The sequence below is a fragment of the Plecotus auritus genome (assembly GCF_963455305.1).
Source record: "Plecotus auritus genome assembly, chromosome: 8".
NCBI classification, from domain to species: Eukaryota; Metazoa; Chordata; class Mammalia; order Chiroptera; family Vespertilionidae; genus Plecotus; species Plecotus auritus.
The window spans coordinates 131,017,670-131,036,915 of NC_137782.1; the positions used below are offsets into that span (position 1 = coordinate 131,017,670).

The 19,246-nt window shown below is 53.0% G+C and overlaps 1 protein-coding gene across 1 annotated transcript; it reads left to right on the forward strand.

Annotated features, from left to right (window-relative positions):
• Positions 1-10,639: 10,639 nt before the first annotated feature.
• TEX261 (testis expressed 261) lies at positions 10,640-18,775 on the forward strand. Its single transcript, XM_080685176.1, has 6 exons — positions 10,640-10,829; positions 11,739-11,818; positions 12,978-13,131; positions 14,883-14,950; positions 15,763-15,865; positions 16,033-18,775. Exons 1-6 carry the CDS (start codon positions 10,760-10,762, stop codon positions 16,146-16,148), a joined length of 591 nt encoding a protein of 196 aa, XP_080541302.1. The 5' UTR covers positions 10,640-10,759; the 3' UTR covers positions 16,149-18,775.
• Positions 18,776-19,246: the final 471 nt, after the last annotated feature.

The window sequence follows — 19,246 nt, forward strand, 5'->3', positions numbered from 1 at the left end:
CCAGATTCTGGGTCATTAAGCTCTTGGCCTGCCCAGCCTTTCCTGGCTCTAAGGAGGAAGGGCAGGTGGCTTTCAGTTCTCCAGACCCAGAGCAGGTGCAGACCCACCAGGGGTGTTGGCCAGAGCCTCTCGGGGCCTTCCCCAGCATCCTGCCTCTCTCTGAGGCCACCGGTGTTGTTGAGCAGATGGATTTTTTTGCAGGCATGAACCAACCCCCTAACTGGGCCACTGGGGGAAGAAAGGCAGGAGAGGCATGCCTAAATCATGCCCAAATCTGCCCTGACCTCTGTTCCCTGCACGGGGCAGTTGAGACAAGAATGTGGCCACAGGTTGCAAGACCAGGCCAGAACAACAGCAGCGGGGAGCCTTCCTGGAGGAGGCAGGCTTTGAGGTTGGCTTGGAGAGCGAGAAATACTCTAGTACCAAACTGGGAAGAAGCTTGAGCCCTGGTAACACTGCAGGGGCACACGTTAGGCACTGGAGGCATGAAAAGTGAGAACAAGGTAAGCTACCCCCTGTAGGAAGCCAGGTCTTGAGCTTTCTTGTGGCTCAGGCCCTGCACCACTCTCCATCCTCCAGCCCCACTGGAAAGGAAGTCAGTTAAACCAGCACCCACTGAGGATCCCACTTGGCTGAGGACAGCCACTTATCCTTCCCCAGAACCTTAATATCTCAGATATGGGTCTGTGATGGCAGTAAGCTGGGGCAGCTGCCTCTACTCTGAAAGCAATCCACTGAAAATGCCTGGAAATGGGGTGTCCAGGGCATAACAACATCAAGCTTAAAACCCTGGCAGATAGTATAAGCAAGGATCAATTGTAATATTCCAGTCCATGGTATTTCTCTTCCCCCTCTGAGACCCCCCCCAAACTAGGAGATGTGCACTTTAAGAGGGACAGCAAGGGTTAACCTAGAGGTTGTCCTTCTCATGGTGGCCTCAGGCACTGTAACAGGTTATGCGTAGGTAGATATTGGGCTAGCAGCCTTCTTCATACCCTTGTATCACACCACACCTCTTGGGCAAATGCTCACCCCAAGGCCAGTCCTGTTTGCTGAGCTATCTCTGCTCTTTCAGAGAGTGAGTGGGGTGGGGACCACCATCAGAGGGGCTCGCTGGCAGGGTCAGTCCCACGTGGCCAGGCATGTGCGGTTCAGTGGCCAGCTGAGGCCTAAGCAGAGGGGACAGCAGCGCCTTTCCTGAGACAAGTGGGAAGAAGGTATCAGCCATGGCTGACCGAGCGGTGACCCAAGGCCCAACACAGAGCCAATTAGCAGCCGCCACAATGGTGGTGGGCTTGCTGCAGCTTCCACAGGAAGCCCTACGTGCAACCGGCGTGTCAGGACAATTTAGCACCAGGAGGGCTGAGTGGAGTCCAGCTGGAGGCTGCCTGGGTGGGGGAACATGGGTGATAATGCTCCCCCCTGGGGTCTGGGGAGCCGGGCCAAGTGAGCCACGTGAGCATGCACGCCTCTGCCTGCAAGCTGTGTGCCTGTGTATGTGTGCGTGTGGTGCATGTGTTCATGCACACGTTCATCATTTAGGACTCACGTGTCATAGATGTGTGCATGCCTGTTCATGTTCATTTAGCATGTTTTGTGCATACTTTGCGTCTACTTCGTGTGTGCTAGGAATTCTGGGACCAAACAGGCCAACATCCCTGCCCTCATGGGGCTTATATTCTAGGGGAGAGACAGAAGAAATAAATCTACTGTATTGGCCCATAGTGGAAAGTGCTATGAGGAAAGATAAAACAGGACATGGAGTGTGGATGCTATTTTAGAATATGATCAGGGCGGGCCCCTCTGAGGAGGTGACTTGGACCTAAACAATGAGCAGACAGCCTGTTGAAAACCCAGAGGAAGAGGGTTGCAGACTGAGGGCGAGGAGTGGGCAGAGTGAGAGGAGCTGGAATCCCACTGTGCTGCTGGTGCATGTGGTGTGGGTAGGAGGACAGGGAGATGCCACCGCTGCAGTGACAGCTGATGGACCAGACAGCAGGACAGCCCTCAGCAAGAACCTACATGCCCAGTTCAGCCCCAAGGGACAGTTCTGACCCCTCCCCAAACCCAATCCCACAGTCCAGCACAGAGGCCTCCCCTGCGAGTGCAGGGCCTGGGACCTCCCCCCGGGAGGGCACCCTCAGCTCTGCTGATCCAACTGTGTCCACCTAGCAGCCAGCAACAGGAGAGGCCACTAGGAGAGAGGACAGAGCTCTGGCAGCCAGGCCTGACCATGAAACTGGCGCCCGAGAGTGGCCTTGCTGCTGCGCCGTAGTGGCCAGGGGCAAGGCTGCCTATGGATGCCCTGACGTGTGGGCCCTGCTGGCAGATGGTGTGATGGGACCACTGAGAGGCCAGAGGGGATCACGGGAGACCCGGGACTAGGCTCCCTCTGGGCTTTCTTTTGGGAGGCCTGGCATAGCGCAGCAAGCAGGCCAGGGCTTGGGGACAGCTGGAGACCTTGACTGCCCTCACTGCCCTGCCCATCTCCTCTCCATAGAAGGGGCAGGTTGCAGCCCCCAGTGAAAGTGCTGAAAGCTGGCTTCAGACTTTGCCTTCCATTTCCCCAACCACACGGCCAGGACAGAGCCTCGGGACAGGTTTAGGAGAAGTTGAGCAGGCAACCAGTTCCTGGAGGCCAGGAGAAACTGGGCCGGATAAAAGAAAAGGGAACCCTAGCTGGTTTGGCTCAGTGGACAGAGCGCTGGCCTGTGGACCAAAGGGTCCTGGCTTTGATTCTAGTCAAGGGCACGTACCTTGGTTGCAGGCTCTTCCCCAGACTGGGCTCTGGTCAGGGCTCGTGCAGGAGGCAACCAATTGATGTGTTTCTCTCACATGGATGTTTCTCTTTGTCTTTTCCTCTCCACTCTCCTAAAAATCAATGGGAAAATATCCTCAAGTGAGGGTTAACAAAAAAAAAAAAAAAAGGGAAAGCACACGGATGGGTGAAAAAAACGATTGTCGCCATGCCCAACCACCCAAAGGCGTCCTTCAACCAGGGAAGATTAATTTGGGTGTCTCCGGATGACGTCATGGGTGACACCTGTGTCTGTGGGCCTCCCTGGGAACCTGCGTCTGTGGGTCTGCTTGTGCACGAGTGTATTTGGTGTCTCGGTCAGTCTGGTAGCTTCCCAATTGACTACGTGTCTGTGAGTGAGTCCCATGTGTCTCTGTGCCTGTGTCTGCCTGCGGGACTCCCTGTAGCCCCGCACAGGCGGGCTGTGTGGGGACTCCATTACGTGCCTCTCTCGGTGTGAGTGGGTGAGGTAGCCTGAGGCTGGTCGCCTGTCAGCCTCTGAAGTCTGTGACACCCCGTTCCCCAGCCTGACCCGGAGGATCTCGGGGGAGCAGCTGCCTGTTCCACTCTCATCAAGGCTGCAGATGGAATTGGCGAGGAGACGGAGCTGCTCTCAGAAGATGTGGTTCTGCTGCTGTTGGTTGGCAGAGATTCGCACTTAGCTTTGTCTTCCTGTGGCTATCCACCCCCACCCTCACCCCCACTGCTGTGCAGCTAGCCAGACTGGCCCCAAAACCAGCACATGCTGCTTCTGGCCTCTGGCTGACCTCTGGCTGTGGTTTCAGACCCTCGTCACTGCCCCTGCCCATCCCAAAGGGGCATGAAAGGTGGCGGTGAGGGGACACATGCAGGTTGGCTGGGACAGCCACTGTGACTGGGGAAGGCAGCTCACCTGGTGTGTTGGGCTCAGAGATATCAGCTTTGGGAGGAAATGAAAAAATAATCTAGTTTCCTTCCCCAACTGATCCATCCCAGCGGCCACAGCTGCATCTTTGTGTGAGAGAGGGCACCTGCTCCCACTGAGCCCCACTCTCTCAGGACCCTCCTGAGGATGGGTCCCTGTCTGAAACCCAGGAGTGGGGAGGTGAGAGGGAGGGCCTGGGAGCAGCACCCAGTGCACCAGCTTCTGAGCATCCCCACATGCCTAGCCCGGGGTTTGGCCAGCCTGGGGTGGGCACACATGGGTCCCACAGACTGGCTGGGAGGCAAGGTGTTAATCCTGGAGAGTTCAATAAAAAGCCCAAAAGTCACGAGGGGGCAGTAAATGTGTACAATGAGGACTGTGGACTCTGGGAGCAAACAGGAAAGCAGGGAAGACAGGGGTTGGCATGGGCTGGAGCACTCGGGCAGCTTTCGGGAGGAGGGATGTTAAGTGGGTCCTTCACAGGAACTGGATCGGCAGAGAGAAGGGGCAGGGGGAGCTCTGTGTGTGAAGTAAAGGTTCAGGGAGGAGGGTCTGTGCAGATCAGGGGGCCAGGATGATGAGGGTTCCTTAGAGTTCCAGAGCCATGACTCAGAGCCAGGAAAGCTGCAGGGAGTTGCCCCGGGGCTGGATAGAGGCTGGAAGGGAGGGGAGAAGGAAGGGCAGGCTGGGCAGGCTGACCACACTACTGCCAACCTCTCTGCAGCGCTGCCTGACGGGAGAAGTGGGTGGGGGGACTCGGACTCCAGTGGCTCCATGCTCTCTTGTGCTTGTGCTCCTCTTTCTCGCAGGGCAGTGGTTCCCCTCCTGCTGCCCTGTGCAAACCCTGTGCAAACAGGGGACTGTCCCGTGCAAACAAGGCACTTGAAAAACTGCTGCTGCCTGGGTGCCAACCCAGAGTGTCTGACCCATTAGTCTGACCCTTAACAATGCGCAGCCAAGACCCAGAACCACTCATGTCAGGGTTGGACAACGAGGAGGGAGTCAGTGCTGCCGGCAGTGGGACAGGTGGGACTCAACCTTCAGGTCAGCATCGGTTGAGCCCTGGAACCTTCTCCCCTGGGGCAGTTAGTTGCAAAAGACAGAAACTCAGAAACTCAGTGGCGCCTTGTTGGGGAGGAAGCTGGGATAGGAAGGGCCTGAACTGGGATCCGCAAGGCCTAGGCCACACCCCACTGACTGTACCCTACTCACACATCAGCCCCTGGCCTCTGCTGTCATCCACATATTGGACTCACACTTTTTTTTTTTTTTTTTTTTTTGTGATCAAACTGTGTGCAGGTATGTTTTTACATTCAAATACTTTATTTAACATTTTTTCTTTAGCCCAAATTCATACATATATGAACTGAACATTTTTTTTATTATGGAAAGTATAAGAAATACACAAAAGCAGAGATAATACTATAATGCACTTCCCCTCCCCACAACAGGAACCCAACACATAGCATTAAAATTTATCAGTGTTGTATCAGTGAACTTCTGATGTGTAACAAATGGCCTCACACTTTAGATCTTAAAACAACCACCATTGATTTGGTTCATAATTCTCTGGAGAAGTGATTTGGGCTGAGCTCAGCTGTATGGTTCTTTGGCTGGTCTTGGCTGGCCTCAGTCATCATCTGTGCTTTTGCTGCCACTTAGGGAGATGGCTCTGCTTCTGGGATTGGCTGGCTGACATGTGGGGCTGCAAAAGGGATTGGGTCCCTGTATTTCACATCATTGAGCAGGTTATACCTGGGCCTCTTCACATGGTGATGGAAGGCTTCCAAGCACAGCAAGTGGCATGTGCCAATGCATAAGTGCTTTCCAAGCTTCTGGTTGCATCTCATTTACTAATATTTCATTGGCCAAAGTAAGTCACAGATTTGCTTTGCACTCAAGGCGTGGAGAAATAGATTCCACCCTTGAACAAGAGGATCTGCAGCAGCGTACTGTAAGGGCATGGTTGTAGGTGGAAGCATCTGTGGACTCACACTTTTTTGTTGTTGTTAAGCCTCACCCCAGGATATTTTTTCCATTGAGAGAGTGGAAGGGAGGGTGGGGGAGAGAGAAACATTGATGTGAGAGAGACACATCAATTGGTTGCCTCCTGCATGCACCCCAACCTGGGCCAGGGAGTGAACCCAAAATCCAGGTACATGCCCTTGGCCAGAAATTGAACCTGAGACCCTTTGGTTCCCAAGATGACGCTCTAACCACTGAGCAACACCCGCGAGGGCATCAAGTTGACATCATAATGGCTAAGTACCACATACTGCATACAAGCTTATCCAGCTCTCTCTCTGGCTCTGCTTCCAGTTCTAGGAAAGAGAATCTGTTTGACCAATTGGGGTCAAGGATCGACCCCTTCAAGGGGTGATCCAGCAGAAGTATAGCTGCGGAGGTCACCCCTGTAGACGGATGGTTCTTGTGTGCCAGGCCCTGTGCTGGGCACTGGTGACACGGAAATGAGCAAACTTCCATGGCCTCTGATGATATTTGAGCTGGGTCTTGAATGAGTAGGAGTTTGTCCGGTGAAAAGGTGGGGCAGGGTGCAGTCGGTGAGGCTGCGGAGTCTGAATCTGAGGCAAGAACACCACAAAAAGAGAAGGAACTGCCCAACTCTGTCTCTGTGCAGACAGAGAGCGAGAATGCCAAGGCACGAGGGATCCCAACGGGGCACAGTGCTAACGTGGTTTGTTTGCATTTGCTATGCATCATACCTTCTCCTCTTACTGCCACAGCCCATCCTCCAATGACTGGGCTGAGGCTGGTGACAGAGAGTTTTGTTTTGTTGCAAAGCAGGGCCCTTTGCTGCTCCAAACAAAGTAGCAGGTGTCCTCAAACTACGGCCCGCGGGCCACATGCGGCCCGCGGAGGACATTTATCCCCCCCGTCGGGTGCCGCTGCCTGTCCTGCTTAGCAGCCGACTCGTCCCGGGCCCGCAGTGCGCATAGGAATTTGTTCATAGTTTTTTATTTAAACTATAGTCCGGCCCTCCAACGGTCTGAGGGACAGTGAACTGGCCCACTGTTTAAAAAGTTTGAGGACCCCTGAAGTAGAGGTTCTGTTAGGAAGGGAAAAGAAGAGGAGATTTGGCAGCAGCCCCTCAGCCTCCACGTGTTCATTCCCCTTTACTGGGAGCACCTGACTCCAACTCCACAGGAGCTCAGGGAGGAGTGATGGGTATGCTGCCCCTGAAGTTTGCAAACGAGAGAGATCTGCAAGGGTTTTATGTGATTGATGTGTGCAAAGTCCCAGAATGCTTCCCTTCCCCACCTCATTCTTTGCTGCCATTCCTCAGCCTCACACCCTCTCCTCACCCCTACCCCCTTCACAGTCCTCTCAAGCCTAGCAGCTTAGCTGAAGACAATGCTGAGGCAATTAATAGAGCCCTTTGAGGACTTGTCACTAGAAAGCTCTTTAACTCAGCCACCTGAGTTGGGGCCCCAGGCATATGACAGGGGTGGGGGAGGGCAGCTGCGTGGGTGGGGAGCAGAGGCATAGCAGAGAAACAGGGTCGGGAGGCCTAAGTTACAGGGACAAATAGATGATATGGACACAGCAGTGGTCATTGTTTTCATTGTTTGTGGTTTGTCTCTTGCTAGAATTTGGCTGTTCGAATTTGCTGCAGAACCGAGAACCGCGAGGTAAGATGTTAAACAAACCTGCTGACCACATGGACTGTCACAGGAAAAAATGCCTCTTTAAGATGTAGGCCCCTTAGAGAGGGGACACGGTATGTGTTAAGGGTGGAGTGGAGTGGGAGGTAACATGTCCTTAAATCTTCCTACCCCCACACTGTGCTTCTTTTGGGGCTGGGGAGCTGGCAGGCAAAGAGCTACACAGGGACAGAGAGGATAAGGAGAGAAGAGGAACCTGGGTCTCCAGGCCTGTCTCTGCCTGTCTCTGCCTTCATGGTGTCTCACACAACAGCCATTATCTGTAGCCAGGGCAGGCAGGGGCAGCAGAGGCCCAGATGCTGATGTGGATCCTGGCTCCAACTGTGTATAATGTGTGTTTGTGTGCGCGCGGGGCTTGCCCTCCTGGCCCTTACTCCAAGACTGACAGTTGTCACTCAAAATTCCTGTAGGTTTCGAACGGGCCCAGGCTTCGGTCCTCCCAGTTCGTCTGACCACCACTAGAGGGCAGCAGCCAACACAGCCAGGCCCAGAGAATGTCAGCTGTCCACACAGGCACCCTCCAGCCTTTTTAAAAATATATATATTTTATTGATTTTTTACAGAGAGGAAGAGAGAGTTAGAAACATCGATGAGAGAGAAACATCAATCAGCTGCCTCCTGCACGCCCCCTACTGGGGATGTGCCCTTGACCGCACTTGAACCTGGGACCCTTGAGTCTGCAGGCAGATGCTTTATTCACTGAGCCAAACCGGTTAGGGCCCCTCTAGCCTTTTCATCCGCATGTCTCTGACCTTCCCAGCCCCTGGGGATGCACTGGTCCCATCCACAAAGACCACTGGGACCACAGAACCAACTGTCTGTCCCTGGCCTTGGGCGCAATGAAGGTGTAAGTCTGTGAGAGTGTGAGAAGGTGAGTTAGTGAAGATGCTGGAGGGGACCAAAGGTGACAGGAGGTGGCCAAAGACAGAACACTGAGGCATGCTCATTAGCTCTTATAAGTATAAAGACAGGGAGAGAAGGAGAGCCAGGAACCAAGCAGTCTGTAGGGAGATAAAGCAGGACCCAGCCCGCTGGTCAAATGGCACATGATGACTAGGGGGCAGAATTACCCAGACAGCAAGGGCAGGTGGCTTTAAGAGACCAGAGGAAACCACGTGGCTCATAGTTTAGGGGTTTATATGGAAGCTACATCATGTAGGCATGATTGATTATTAACTCTATCTCCAGCCCCTTGTCCCTCCCTGGAGGTTGGGGGTTGGGGTTGAAAGTTCCAAGCTTCCAGTCATGGCTTGGTCTTTCCGGCGACCAGATCCCATCCTGAAGCTATCCAGGAGCCCACTAATAGTCCCTTCGTTAGAATAAAAGATGCTCCTATCACCCAGGAAATTCCAAGGGTTTTAAGAGTGCTGCATGAGACACTGCTATCACTTCCACCACTGAGGAAATGACAAGCGTTTTAGGAGTTCTGTGTCAGGAACTAGGGGCAGAGACCAAATATATATATATTTCTTATTATGTCACAGGTAGATTTTTCATGAGATCTGGTTTATATTATGCATTAATAAAGCATATATTATTATATCACACATTTAGTTTTCTAAAAAACTATATTTCATATAAATATATCTATATTTCAGTTTAACTTTTGTTGTTTCTTATGTGTTTTAAATTTTTATTAATTTATTTTAGAGAGAGAAAAAAGGGAGAGAGTGAGAAATATCAACCTGTTGTTCCACCTATCTATGCACTCATTTGGTTGATCCTTGCATGTGCCCCGACCGGGGATCGAACCTACAACCCTGGCGCATCAGGATGATGCTCTAACCAACTGAGCCACCCAGCCAGGGTTTATCTTATGTATTTTTTATCATGGTAAATGATAAATGAAATTTACCATTTTAACATTTTAAGTGTACAGTTTAGTGGCATTAAATACATTCACACTTGTAGCACCATCCGTCTCCAGAACTTTTCATCTTCCCATTAAACACTAACTCCTCATAGCCCCCTCTCCCATCCCAAACACCATTTTACTTTCTGTCTCTGTGAATTTGTTCACTCTAGATACCTCAAATGAGTGGAATCATACAATATCTGTCCTCTTATGTCTGGCTTATTTCGCTTAGCATGTCTTCAAGGTTCACCCATGTTGTATCAGGTGTTGGAATCGCAGGTCTTTTTAAGGCTAAATAATATTCATAGTATTTACTCACCACCGTTTGCTTATCCATTCATCTGTTGATGGACATTTGCGTTGTTTCCACCGCAGTTATGAACATTGGTGTACAAATATCTCATTGAGTCCCTGCTTTCAATACTTGTTGGTATACCTAGGAGGGAAGTTGCTGTAATTCCATGTTTAATTTTTTAAAGATTATGTATTTATTTTTATGCATTAAAATATTCTGAGTCGAGAAGCATACCAGATACGCACTCTATTTTTGCATGCCTGTCTCGGCCACTAGATGGGGGACTTCTTGACAAGGGCTGCCCGGCTCCTTGGGCCGCTTCAGTAACTCGCAGAGGTGTAGTAAATGCTTTCAGCGCTTAGTAGGCGCCTTGCGTAGTCTGCACTGGGCGAGTTCTAGGCGATACCGAGGTGCAGACTGTACCCCAAAGGAACTCAGCCAGAGGGAGATTTAGGCTCAAGGATGACTGATCAAAGGCGCCCCAACTCCTGTCTGTACGGCTTTCCAGATGTATAGCCTGAGCCAAGGTAAACCTTCCTTGGCCTCAGCTACCCCAATCACGAAATGATCTACATCATCGAATCAATATCCATCAACCCCATAGCGCCTCAAAAAAAAAAAAAAAAAAAAAAAGAAAGAAAGAAAGAAAAGAAAAAAGAACAGCGCCTCGCCTTCAGCACAGTGTCTGGAAAAAGTTAGGCACTCAACAGTTCTGTCCCCGTTAACCTGCGGGGCAAGAGGAAGCCTGTAGAAAACCTGCCTGGAGGCTTCTGGACTGGTGTTGCTGGGGTGGCGGGTGGGGGGAGAGGTGAGGTCAGGGGGCCCTCCCCTGCCCTGCACCCCGCTCCAAGCTGGCGTGGGAGTGCACAGGAAGGGGCCGAAAGTGGCCTTTCGAGCCCGTATACCGGCGCCGCATCTCCGCCGCTCTGGACCGTCCCGCCTGCCCGGGGTTGCATCACCGACCTCGGTGCAGCCCCGGGAGCCTGGCGATCCGCCCGCGTGCACCTCCCGGGGCAGCTGCAGTTGGCCCTCCGCCCCGGCGGGCGGCGCTACTCTAGACCCGGTCAGGGTGGCGCTCAGGTCCGGCTCCTCTCGGCGGCGGCGCACGGCAGTCCTGCCGTCCGCGGGGCGGGGACGCGGTAGCGGTGGCGGCGGCTCCCTGTAGTCCAAGCCCGAGCGCGCAGGCCCCTCCCGGCGGTCGGGGGCCGGGCGGGGCGGGGGCGCCATGTGGTTCATGTACGTGCTGAGCTGGCTGTCGCTCTTCATCCAGGTGTCCTTCATCACGCTGGCCGTCGGTGAGAGTGCGCGACCCCAGCCCGCGCGGGCTCCCTCCCACCCCGGCATCGGTGCTCGCGGGGGTCGCACCGCTGGGGCACCGGAGCACCCGGAGACCCCTGCCTGGTGCTCCCGGCCCTCGCATCCCTCCTCCTGCCCCGCCTGGTCTTGCCCCTTCTGCTGACCCCAGCAGCCAGCCTGACCGCTGGTCCTTCCAAGTGTCACACAGCCGCCTCGCAGTGCCGGGAGTGGCTCTCCAGTGCCCCGCGGGCGCACCGCCTACCGCTGCCGCGCCCACCCTCCAGGGCCGACCGCGCCCAACTTCCCCCGCCCCCCGCCCCTCTCCCGACTACCGCCGCCCTTTCGCCTGCGGCTCGGGCCTTCGAACTTCTTACTCTAACTTTGACACGCTCCCCTCTTCTGGCTAGTTCCTACTGTGGATCTCAGCAGAGATCTCACCTCCTCCAGGAAGCCCACCGTGGGATTTGATGGTCCTACTTTCCCTAAAATAGCACTTGTCATCCCATCCTCCCCCTTACCCCCCTCCCCGCCCACCCCTAGCTGGGTCAAAAAGGGACATTGTCTTTACTGCATTCGCAGCACTCAGCCCAGCACCTGGCCCATACTAAGTGCCGGACAGATATTTACTGAATGAGTGAATGAAATTCCTCTTTATGGGGTCAGAGGTTATCAGAGTGCTGAGGCATCTGATACAGGTTTCCACTTTTATAAAATCTCTCAGTTGCCCTGATGAAGTTTTTCAGACTTTGGAGGGCAAACATGGGTTGTTTGGTTTGTTCCTTGACTTCTAGAGTCCATGAGGGGTAATGGGGACCCAGCTGCAGAGAAAGGGATGAGGTGATGGTGGGAGTGACCCTGGCTAATGTTCTCTCTGCTTGCTCCTCTTCCTGCCCCCCCCCCCCCACCAGCGGCCGGACTCTATTACCTGGCGGAACTGATAGAAGAGTACACAGTGGCCACCAGCAGGATCATAAAATACATGATCTGGGTAAGTGGCCTCTTCCCCCAGGTTCACCCTCACCTATTGCCCTGCCTCAAAAAGAAGTGGGGAAAGTGTGGCATGGATGATGAGACCTTGATCCCTGCTGTTTCCTGAGGGTGCCACTCCTGTACCTTGCCCTGTTCCTTGTTGGGTCTGTTCTCCTGGACCCAGGTCTTTGCCTCCTTCCCCAAGTCGCATTGCTTCACTGCAGACCCCATTCTCTGTCCCTTATGGTGACAGCTGAGTGCTCATTCTCTGTTGACAGGACCGTGGCTTTGCCTTTGCTTGGCTGTCTTCCACTGTCCCTAGCCCCTTGCTCTGCTCACAGCATTTAGAACTGAGAGAAACCTTGAGGACAGTTTTGAGTACTTGCTCATTGCCCTCTTTCTCCTTGGATCAAGGGATTAGTCCTAAGAGGGAGATACCTTCCCTGGCCCGGACCCTGCCTTCCCCAGGTCTCACGGAAAGTTTCTCTTTCTGAAGGCACAAAGCCTTGATGTCAAAGCCACAGGAGTGACTACTGGTGGATAGAATCCTGCCAACTGCAGGAAATCTGGGGACAGGGGTAGGAGCACATGTGGACAGGAGCCCAGTGCCTCGCAGGTCACCAGGTGTCAGCAGCCACTTCCACCCTGAGCTTGGCCTGAGGTGGGGAGTTAGTGGTGGAGACAAGTGGTGGCTCTCAGCCCTGGGTTCAGAGGTCAAGCTCATGGGTGATGGTACAGGAATTTGACTTTCATTTAACCAACTGTCCTTTGTTAAGCACTGACAGCTAAGTCCTTCCGAACAGCATTTTCATACTGCAGGTGTGATTCATTATTGGGTTGTGTTACCAGTTCATTTGGTCATGATTAGCATAAAAGGTGAACTAGAAAAGACTAGAATTGAAATTTGAACTTGGATCATATATATGTGTGTGTGTTTTTGGGTCAGTGTAAACATTTTCTTACTGTGGGTTGCCGTCAAACATTTTGAGAATGGCATTGAAAGATGCTACCTTTTAAAGATGCCACCCGAGAGGCTAGGTGGGGAGATAGACCTGTGACTGAAATGAGGTGAGATTGAAGCATGAACCTAGTATTGCCCCAAGTGGGCTGGGGGCTAATGAGTCCAGGAAGACTGCCTGGAAGAGGCTCCCTGCACTGTGTGCCTCTGGTTGTTTCAGTTCTCCACAGCTGTGCTGATTGGCCTCTACGTTTTTGAGCGCTTCCCCACCTGCATGATTGGCGTGGGCCTCTTCACCAACCTCGTCTACTTTGGCCTCCTCCAGACCTTCCCCTTCATCATGCTGACCTCGCCTAACTTCATCCTGTCGTGCGGTGAGAGGGGGCAGAGTTGAGGAGGCAACTGAGGTAGTTGGATGTGCCCAGCCCAGCTCATAGCACTGAAGGGGTTCTAGAGAAAAGAGGCAAAGCGCCGAGGTTCTCCACACATGTGAGAAGCCTAGAGCCCATCTGACTCAAGTGACTAGAATTGGGGGTGGGGGGGTGGATACTCAGACAGGGAGGGCTTTCTCAGGGAGGTAAGTATGAAGAAGGTTTGGGAAGAGAGAAAAGGTGGGCTTGCTGAGTACTTAGAGCCCCTAAGAAACCACTTGTTCAGGGAAAGTTCAAAGCCCTTCTCTGGCAGGCGGGCAGCTCCCCATCCAGTCCTCTGGCCCAGCATTAGGATTGTAGTTTCATGGGGCTGGGAGGACCCTGGCCTTCCTGCCTTTGCCCTGCCCCCACTCCCTGACCCTAGAAAGTCATTTCCTCTCTCTGGGCATTAGCCTCTCCATTTGTTCAAAGCTGATGTGTAGGAGACTCAGTTGGCACAAGCAGATACTTAGAGATATTTGTAGGTATTCACAGAAAAGCTCTGGAAAGTTTTCGGTTACCAGCATTGCTTTTTCTCCCAGTAATCATTACGGGTCATCCTAGCCTTCGGTCAGGACATCAGATGGACTTGGGGATTTTATAGAACTACTTTTCTATTTCTGTGGGAGAACCTGGGAAGAATATTACCCACAAGGAGGGCACAGTGTGAAAGCTAGACCTGGTCTCTTCTCTGCTTGCCTTGGTTATGATTTTGCCAAAGGACTTGTTCACCAGGGTTTGGTTGGGGAGTCCTTCCCTGGAGACCAGGCCCTTTTGCGTCCTTTTAGGGAAGAGGGTCCTCCACCCCAATCCCCCCACTCCTGCCCCTAGCAGCAGGCTGCCCTTCAGGTGCCTTAGTTTTTCTGAAAGATTTTGTGGGCATAAAGCACCATCCTGCCTTCCAGCATCTCCTAGTGCTCGAGTGCTTAGGCAGGGTCACGCCGCCATCTCTGCCTTGGAAGGGAGAGGCAAGGGAGGAGACAAGAGACGTGCCAGTTGGCTGAGAGGTGTATGTGATGGGTGCTCATGGGGATGCTTTGTTCTGGTGCCTGCCCTTGACCAGGCTGGGATCAGGCCGGGGTGCCTGTCTTGAGCAGCCTGTCCCCAGGATCTGCTCTCTCTCTCCCCAACATAAATTCAGCTGCACACTAAGGAGGTGTGTGGGGTCCAGAACATGTGAGTTTAGACCAGTGGGCCTTACCTTGGGGCAGGTTAAGGAAAGACCCTCTCCCCTAGAATTTTGAGGAACCCTCAGACTGCACCCCCAAAGTGTCTAGCAAACTGTACCATTTTATTCTTGAGGAGTGCTCTTTGAGGCGTCCTTCTCCCTGCTGCCGAGTTTGGAGTGGATCTCATGGGAGTATGTGACCTCACACCCATGACTTCCTCCACCCACTACCCACAGGAGAGCTCTTTAGGACTCACTGAAAACCAGCTTAATGGTCATGGTGCTTTGGAGGATGTGACACTGAAGTCTCTTTTTTATAACATTCCCAGGGCTTTCCCTGCCTTCTGATTTTACTCATAAATGCCCTCTGCAGTGGGCGGGTGGGAGCTAACTCGCCCATTTTAACAAATGGAAAACAGTCTTTGAGTCGGGTGTAAAGTTAGGACTAAAACTCAGGGCTCCCAACTCCCTGGAGCCTTTTGAAAGTTAAAAGTCCGGCTTTTATGTTATTCCCCCTAGACTAACTGACTCTCCATTCCCTCAACAGGACTAGTGGTGGTGAATCATTACCTAGCATTTCAGTTTTTTGCGGAGGAATATTATCCTTTCTCAGAGGTAAGAAGCATTTAGTACATCAAACTATTAACAGGGACAGAAGGATAAAGGGGACTTGCATGATTTGCTTTGTGAACCTAGCTATGATTTGAAACTGAGTCCATTTAGGGATAACACATTGTTTATAACTTAGTATAGATGATTTTATTTATTTTTTTTCAAATTTTTATTAAGGGATTATATGTGTACATATCTTACCATTGCCCCCCCCCACCCCACTCCCATACATGCCCTCACCCCCCAATGAGTATAGATGATTTTAGAAAGCAGTGTGGAAGAGGAGCAGGGATCCCTTCGGCTGAGATGGGGAGACACCGCTGTCCCCTAGTGAGTCCTTTGGGTCTCCCAGGCTCCCAGCTAACACCCGGAGGTCAGGAAGCGTGGGTGGAGTGGCCTTGTGTGATGCAGATTTCACAGGGTGGGGTGGGCTGCAGCCCCAAACCCTGGTTTCCCCCAGTTCCCTGCCAAGGCCTTCTGCAGGATTTTCCACGCCCTGCCACTGCAGTCTGGACCCCTGGGGAAGAACAAGATCGCTTCTTTGGGGAGTGTGAGTCAGAGAAGTTCCTGTCCTAGCGACCAATAATTGGGGATTGTGGCTACATGAGTCATCCTCAGCCTGCACCTTTCCCCACTGTCCTATCTCCATGTGTGAGGATGTCCCGTCTCTGCTTCCCAGGCCCTGATCCCCTTCAGAGACCAGGTGGGGGGCTTCTGTGCAGTCTTGACTACCTCTCTCAGATACAGCATGGCCATGCCCAGCCCACCCTTGGCACCTCCGGGGGCACCCTTTTCTCAGTGTCTCTCATTGCTAGGTCCTGGCCTATTTCACTTTCTGTCTGTGGATAATCCCGTTTGCGTTCTTCGTGTCACTGTCGGCTGGGGAGAACGTCCTGCCCTCCACTGTGCAGCCAGGAGGTGAGAGGCTGTGTGTGGGGTCTCGGTGGGAGGACGCCAGCAAGGCCTGAGTCGGCTGGGGGAGCTGGAGCCCAGCGCTGTGACCGAGACACTCAGGTTTCAGGTGGGGAGGGCTGTGCTCACTTTCAGACACACACACACTCACCTCCCTGCCTGTCTCTCCACAGATGACGTGGTCTCCAATTACTTCACCAAAGGCAAGCGGGGCAAACGCTTAGGGATCCTGGTTGTCTTCTCCTTCATCAAAGAGGCCATTCTACCCAGTCGTCAGAAGATGTACTGACGCCCCTGGGGAGGGGATGTTGGGGAGAGATCAGGAGAGTCAGGCCCCTGGGCCTGTGAGCCTGGAAGGTTCCTTCCCCCTGGCCTGACTTCCTGCAAGTCTCCCTGGAGCCTCCATCCCCACCTTCCTCAGGATGCTCAGCTGGGCTCAGATCTGATGCTGCTAGAAGCCGTGACCTCAGAGGCACCAGGGAGGGTGGTGGAGCCTGCGTGGCTGGAGGCCGTGGTCCACCTGGCTGTGTAGAAGCTGAGCTCCTGTGGCCCTCCCCACCCCTTCCATGCTGGGTCAGGAGGTTCTGGCTCAGTTGAGGTGGGCAGGGCAGGGGCCTTGAAGCTGGAGAGCAGACAGTGATAGGGTCTTTGGGCAGATGGCCATGGGGCAGGGCCATGGCTTGGCAATTCCCAGGAAGTAGTTTTTGCTGTTGAACTGTGATTTCTGTCCAAGTCTGATTCCTGTTTGAATAAAGATTCTAGGTGGCACTGTTGCCTTAATCCCCTGAAAGTTCATCTTCCTTTCTTCCTGCTGACCTTCTGCCCTGGCTTGGATGGGCTTTTCTGCTGCAGGGGTTCCTTTCTGGGATTGGGCCTTGCCTTTCTGAAGGGACTGTTCTTATGTCCCTTAGTGGGAAGGGGGCAGAATGAAGAGCTGAGCCTGGTTAGGGGGTGGGGAGTGGCAGGTGGATGCAGCCTTTCTTACGCTCCCCGAACCCCCGTCTTTTCTTCTATCTCTTCTTTCCCCGAGGCTCCATGACTGTCAAGCAGGGGGGGCAGAGAGAGCAGTTTGGGATTGGGTTAGATTTTCAGAGCAACATCTACAATGCCCTATTTATAAGTCTTCCCCTGGAGAAAAGGAGTGGTTTCTGGCAGAATTCTATGTCAGGCTCAAGGAGAAACAAAACTCGACTGCTAGCAGTCTGGGCTACAGCCTGTTTTTTAAGAAATAGGCCTAGTGGAGGAAGCCGTGTGTCACTGAGAGCACACGGGCCTGGCCCTCTTTTCTGTGTGCTCGGCTCCTGAGGAGATGACCTCAGGCTTCTAAGAAGGCAGGCGAGGTCCCAGGCACAGACCAGCATTTGTTAACCTTGCACTCCCAACTACAGTGCCTTGCAGATACTCAGCAGTACATACAGGAATGAAGTCTCCATGAGAGCCATAACTGGCCATGTCTTATACCTCACAGCGAGGGTAGCAGGTGCAGCGATGGGCTGCACACATGTAGTATCTTTAAGTCCCTGTGCTGAACATCTTTCTTCCACATCCTGCCTCAAGTCCCACTGTAGCCCTTCACTTCCTTGGCTCTAGCATTTCCTGTTCTCTTAACAATACCAGCCTTCCCCTTTCCCTGGAAGGAGCAGCAAGCACATTTGGGTCTTCTCTCAGTGGGAATTAGATTGCCAGGCCCCTTCATCCTATGCAGACTAGGGAGGCCAAGGTAGACACAAGGGGCCAACATCATCCTCACTGCTGGGCCACAGCTGGCCCTGCTCTCCCTCACTGTCCTCTTTGTTCCTCACCCTGAGGACGTGGCTCCACCTCCTCCATTCGCTCCACTGTCAGTGCTCTTTGCGGGGTCTTTTTGTGCAAATCCAGTGAACCTTTTTCACCCCTTACTGGGTCTCTGCAGCTTCTGACAGGGCTGACCACCCCCAGCTCCTTGAATCGCACTTCTATGGCCGTTTCTCCTCCTACCTCTGTGGCTTCTTCCGGTGTCCTATGCAGGCTTCTCCACTCGCCCATGCAGTGGGGTTTCTCAGGGTCCTGTCCTGGGCTCCCAGGAGGAGCACATTCATGCTCATGGCTTTGACTCTTTGCCAAGGAAGTGAGAGTTGTCTTCCAGCCCCAACACCCCTCCTGGGCTTCTGAACCGGTTCTGCTGCCTTTGGGTGCACAAGCTCCTTTCACAGCCCAGGTGGCACCTGCTGTCCTCTGCAAACCTGCCTCTTTTGGGTAACTGCTGTGGCCCCAAGATCACTCAGGAGCCAAAACAGAAACCTGCTTTTTATCCCTGCTTTCTCCTTTTGCCCCCCACATCCAATCTCTAAAAACTGTCAAGTTTGCCTCCTTAACATCTCTTGATTAGAGTAGAGCCACTCCCACTGTCATCAACTTTCACCTGGGTTATTGTGACAGCCGCCTCCTGCTTCTCTGTCCCACAGCTAGAGTTGTCTTTCTAAAATGCATAGTTGATCAAGTCACTTCCTGGCCTGCAACCTCCCATGGCTCCCCTCTGCCTTCAGGACAAAATCCAGACCCTTAGCATGGCTTTGAAACACGTGGTATCCTGCTTCCTGCTTGCCTCTCTGGCCTCATCACTTGCCATCTTGCACTGGGTCCTGGCCTCCTGTATCCAGAAATGCCACTTTGATTCCCCTTCTATTCACCAGGGCATCTTTGTTAGTTCTCAACTTAAGATTTTACTTGGTCCAAGAAGCTTTTAAAATCCCCTCCCCCTGCCCACTCCAGCACACCACACACATCACTGTGGGCTTACTTGCCTGTGTACTAGTCTTATCTCCTTACTAGACTGTAAGCTCCTTGAGGGCAGGGACTGTCCTTCAATTTTTGTATCAACAGCGCCTAGCTTGGTGCCTGGCACATAGAAAGCAATCAATAAATGTTTGTTTAATGAATGATTTGTAGTGATGTGTACAGCGGATAGCAGGGGATGCAGGCTAGCTTCCTGGAGGAAGTACAAGCGTGTTCATAATCTCAAAGTAAAGCCATGGGTCTTTCCTTCCTCTCCCACACATGCCCCTGTGCCTCCTTGCCCTGCAGAAACGACAGTGGCAGGGAAGCCATGGCAGGGTGACACGTTAGCCGTCTTCCACCCCATTCTGGCTCTGGAGGTGAAGCCTGAGGCCTGGAGTCTGTAGTAGAAGGACTTGGTCTGAACAGGAGGCAGATTTCCCAGTGGTTCCTCAGCCTGTCCCTGGGGGGCTGTTTGGAGGGAGGTAGGAGCAAAGGGGACACCAAAATGTTACTTTCACAATGCCAGAGCTTAGGGTACAGACTGACCCCCACTCTGAGCTTTGGGCTGCTGCCCTAATTTGAATCTCTTGGGTGGGTCTCCAAGGATCTGGGCTTTTGTTGGGGGTAGGG

Bases quoted from the DNA above. Each gene is read 5' to 3' on its own strand.
- TEX261 (XM_080685176.1), top strand. From the start codon at position 10,760: ATGTGGTTCATGTACGTGCTGAGCTGGCTGTCGCTCTTCATCCAGGTG. The intron at 10,830-11,738 runs GTGAGAGTGCGC...CCCCCCCACCAG, and splicing joins CTTCATCACGCTGGCCGTCG to CGGCCGGACTCTATTACCTG. The intron at 15,866-16,032 runs GTGAGAGGCTGT...GTCTCTCCACAG, and splicing joins CTCCACTGTGCAGCCAGGAG to ATGACGTGGTCTCCAATTAC.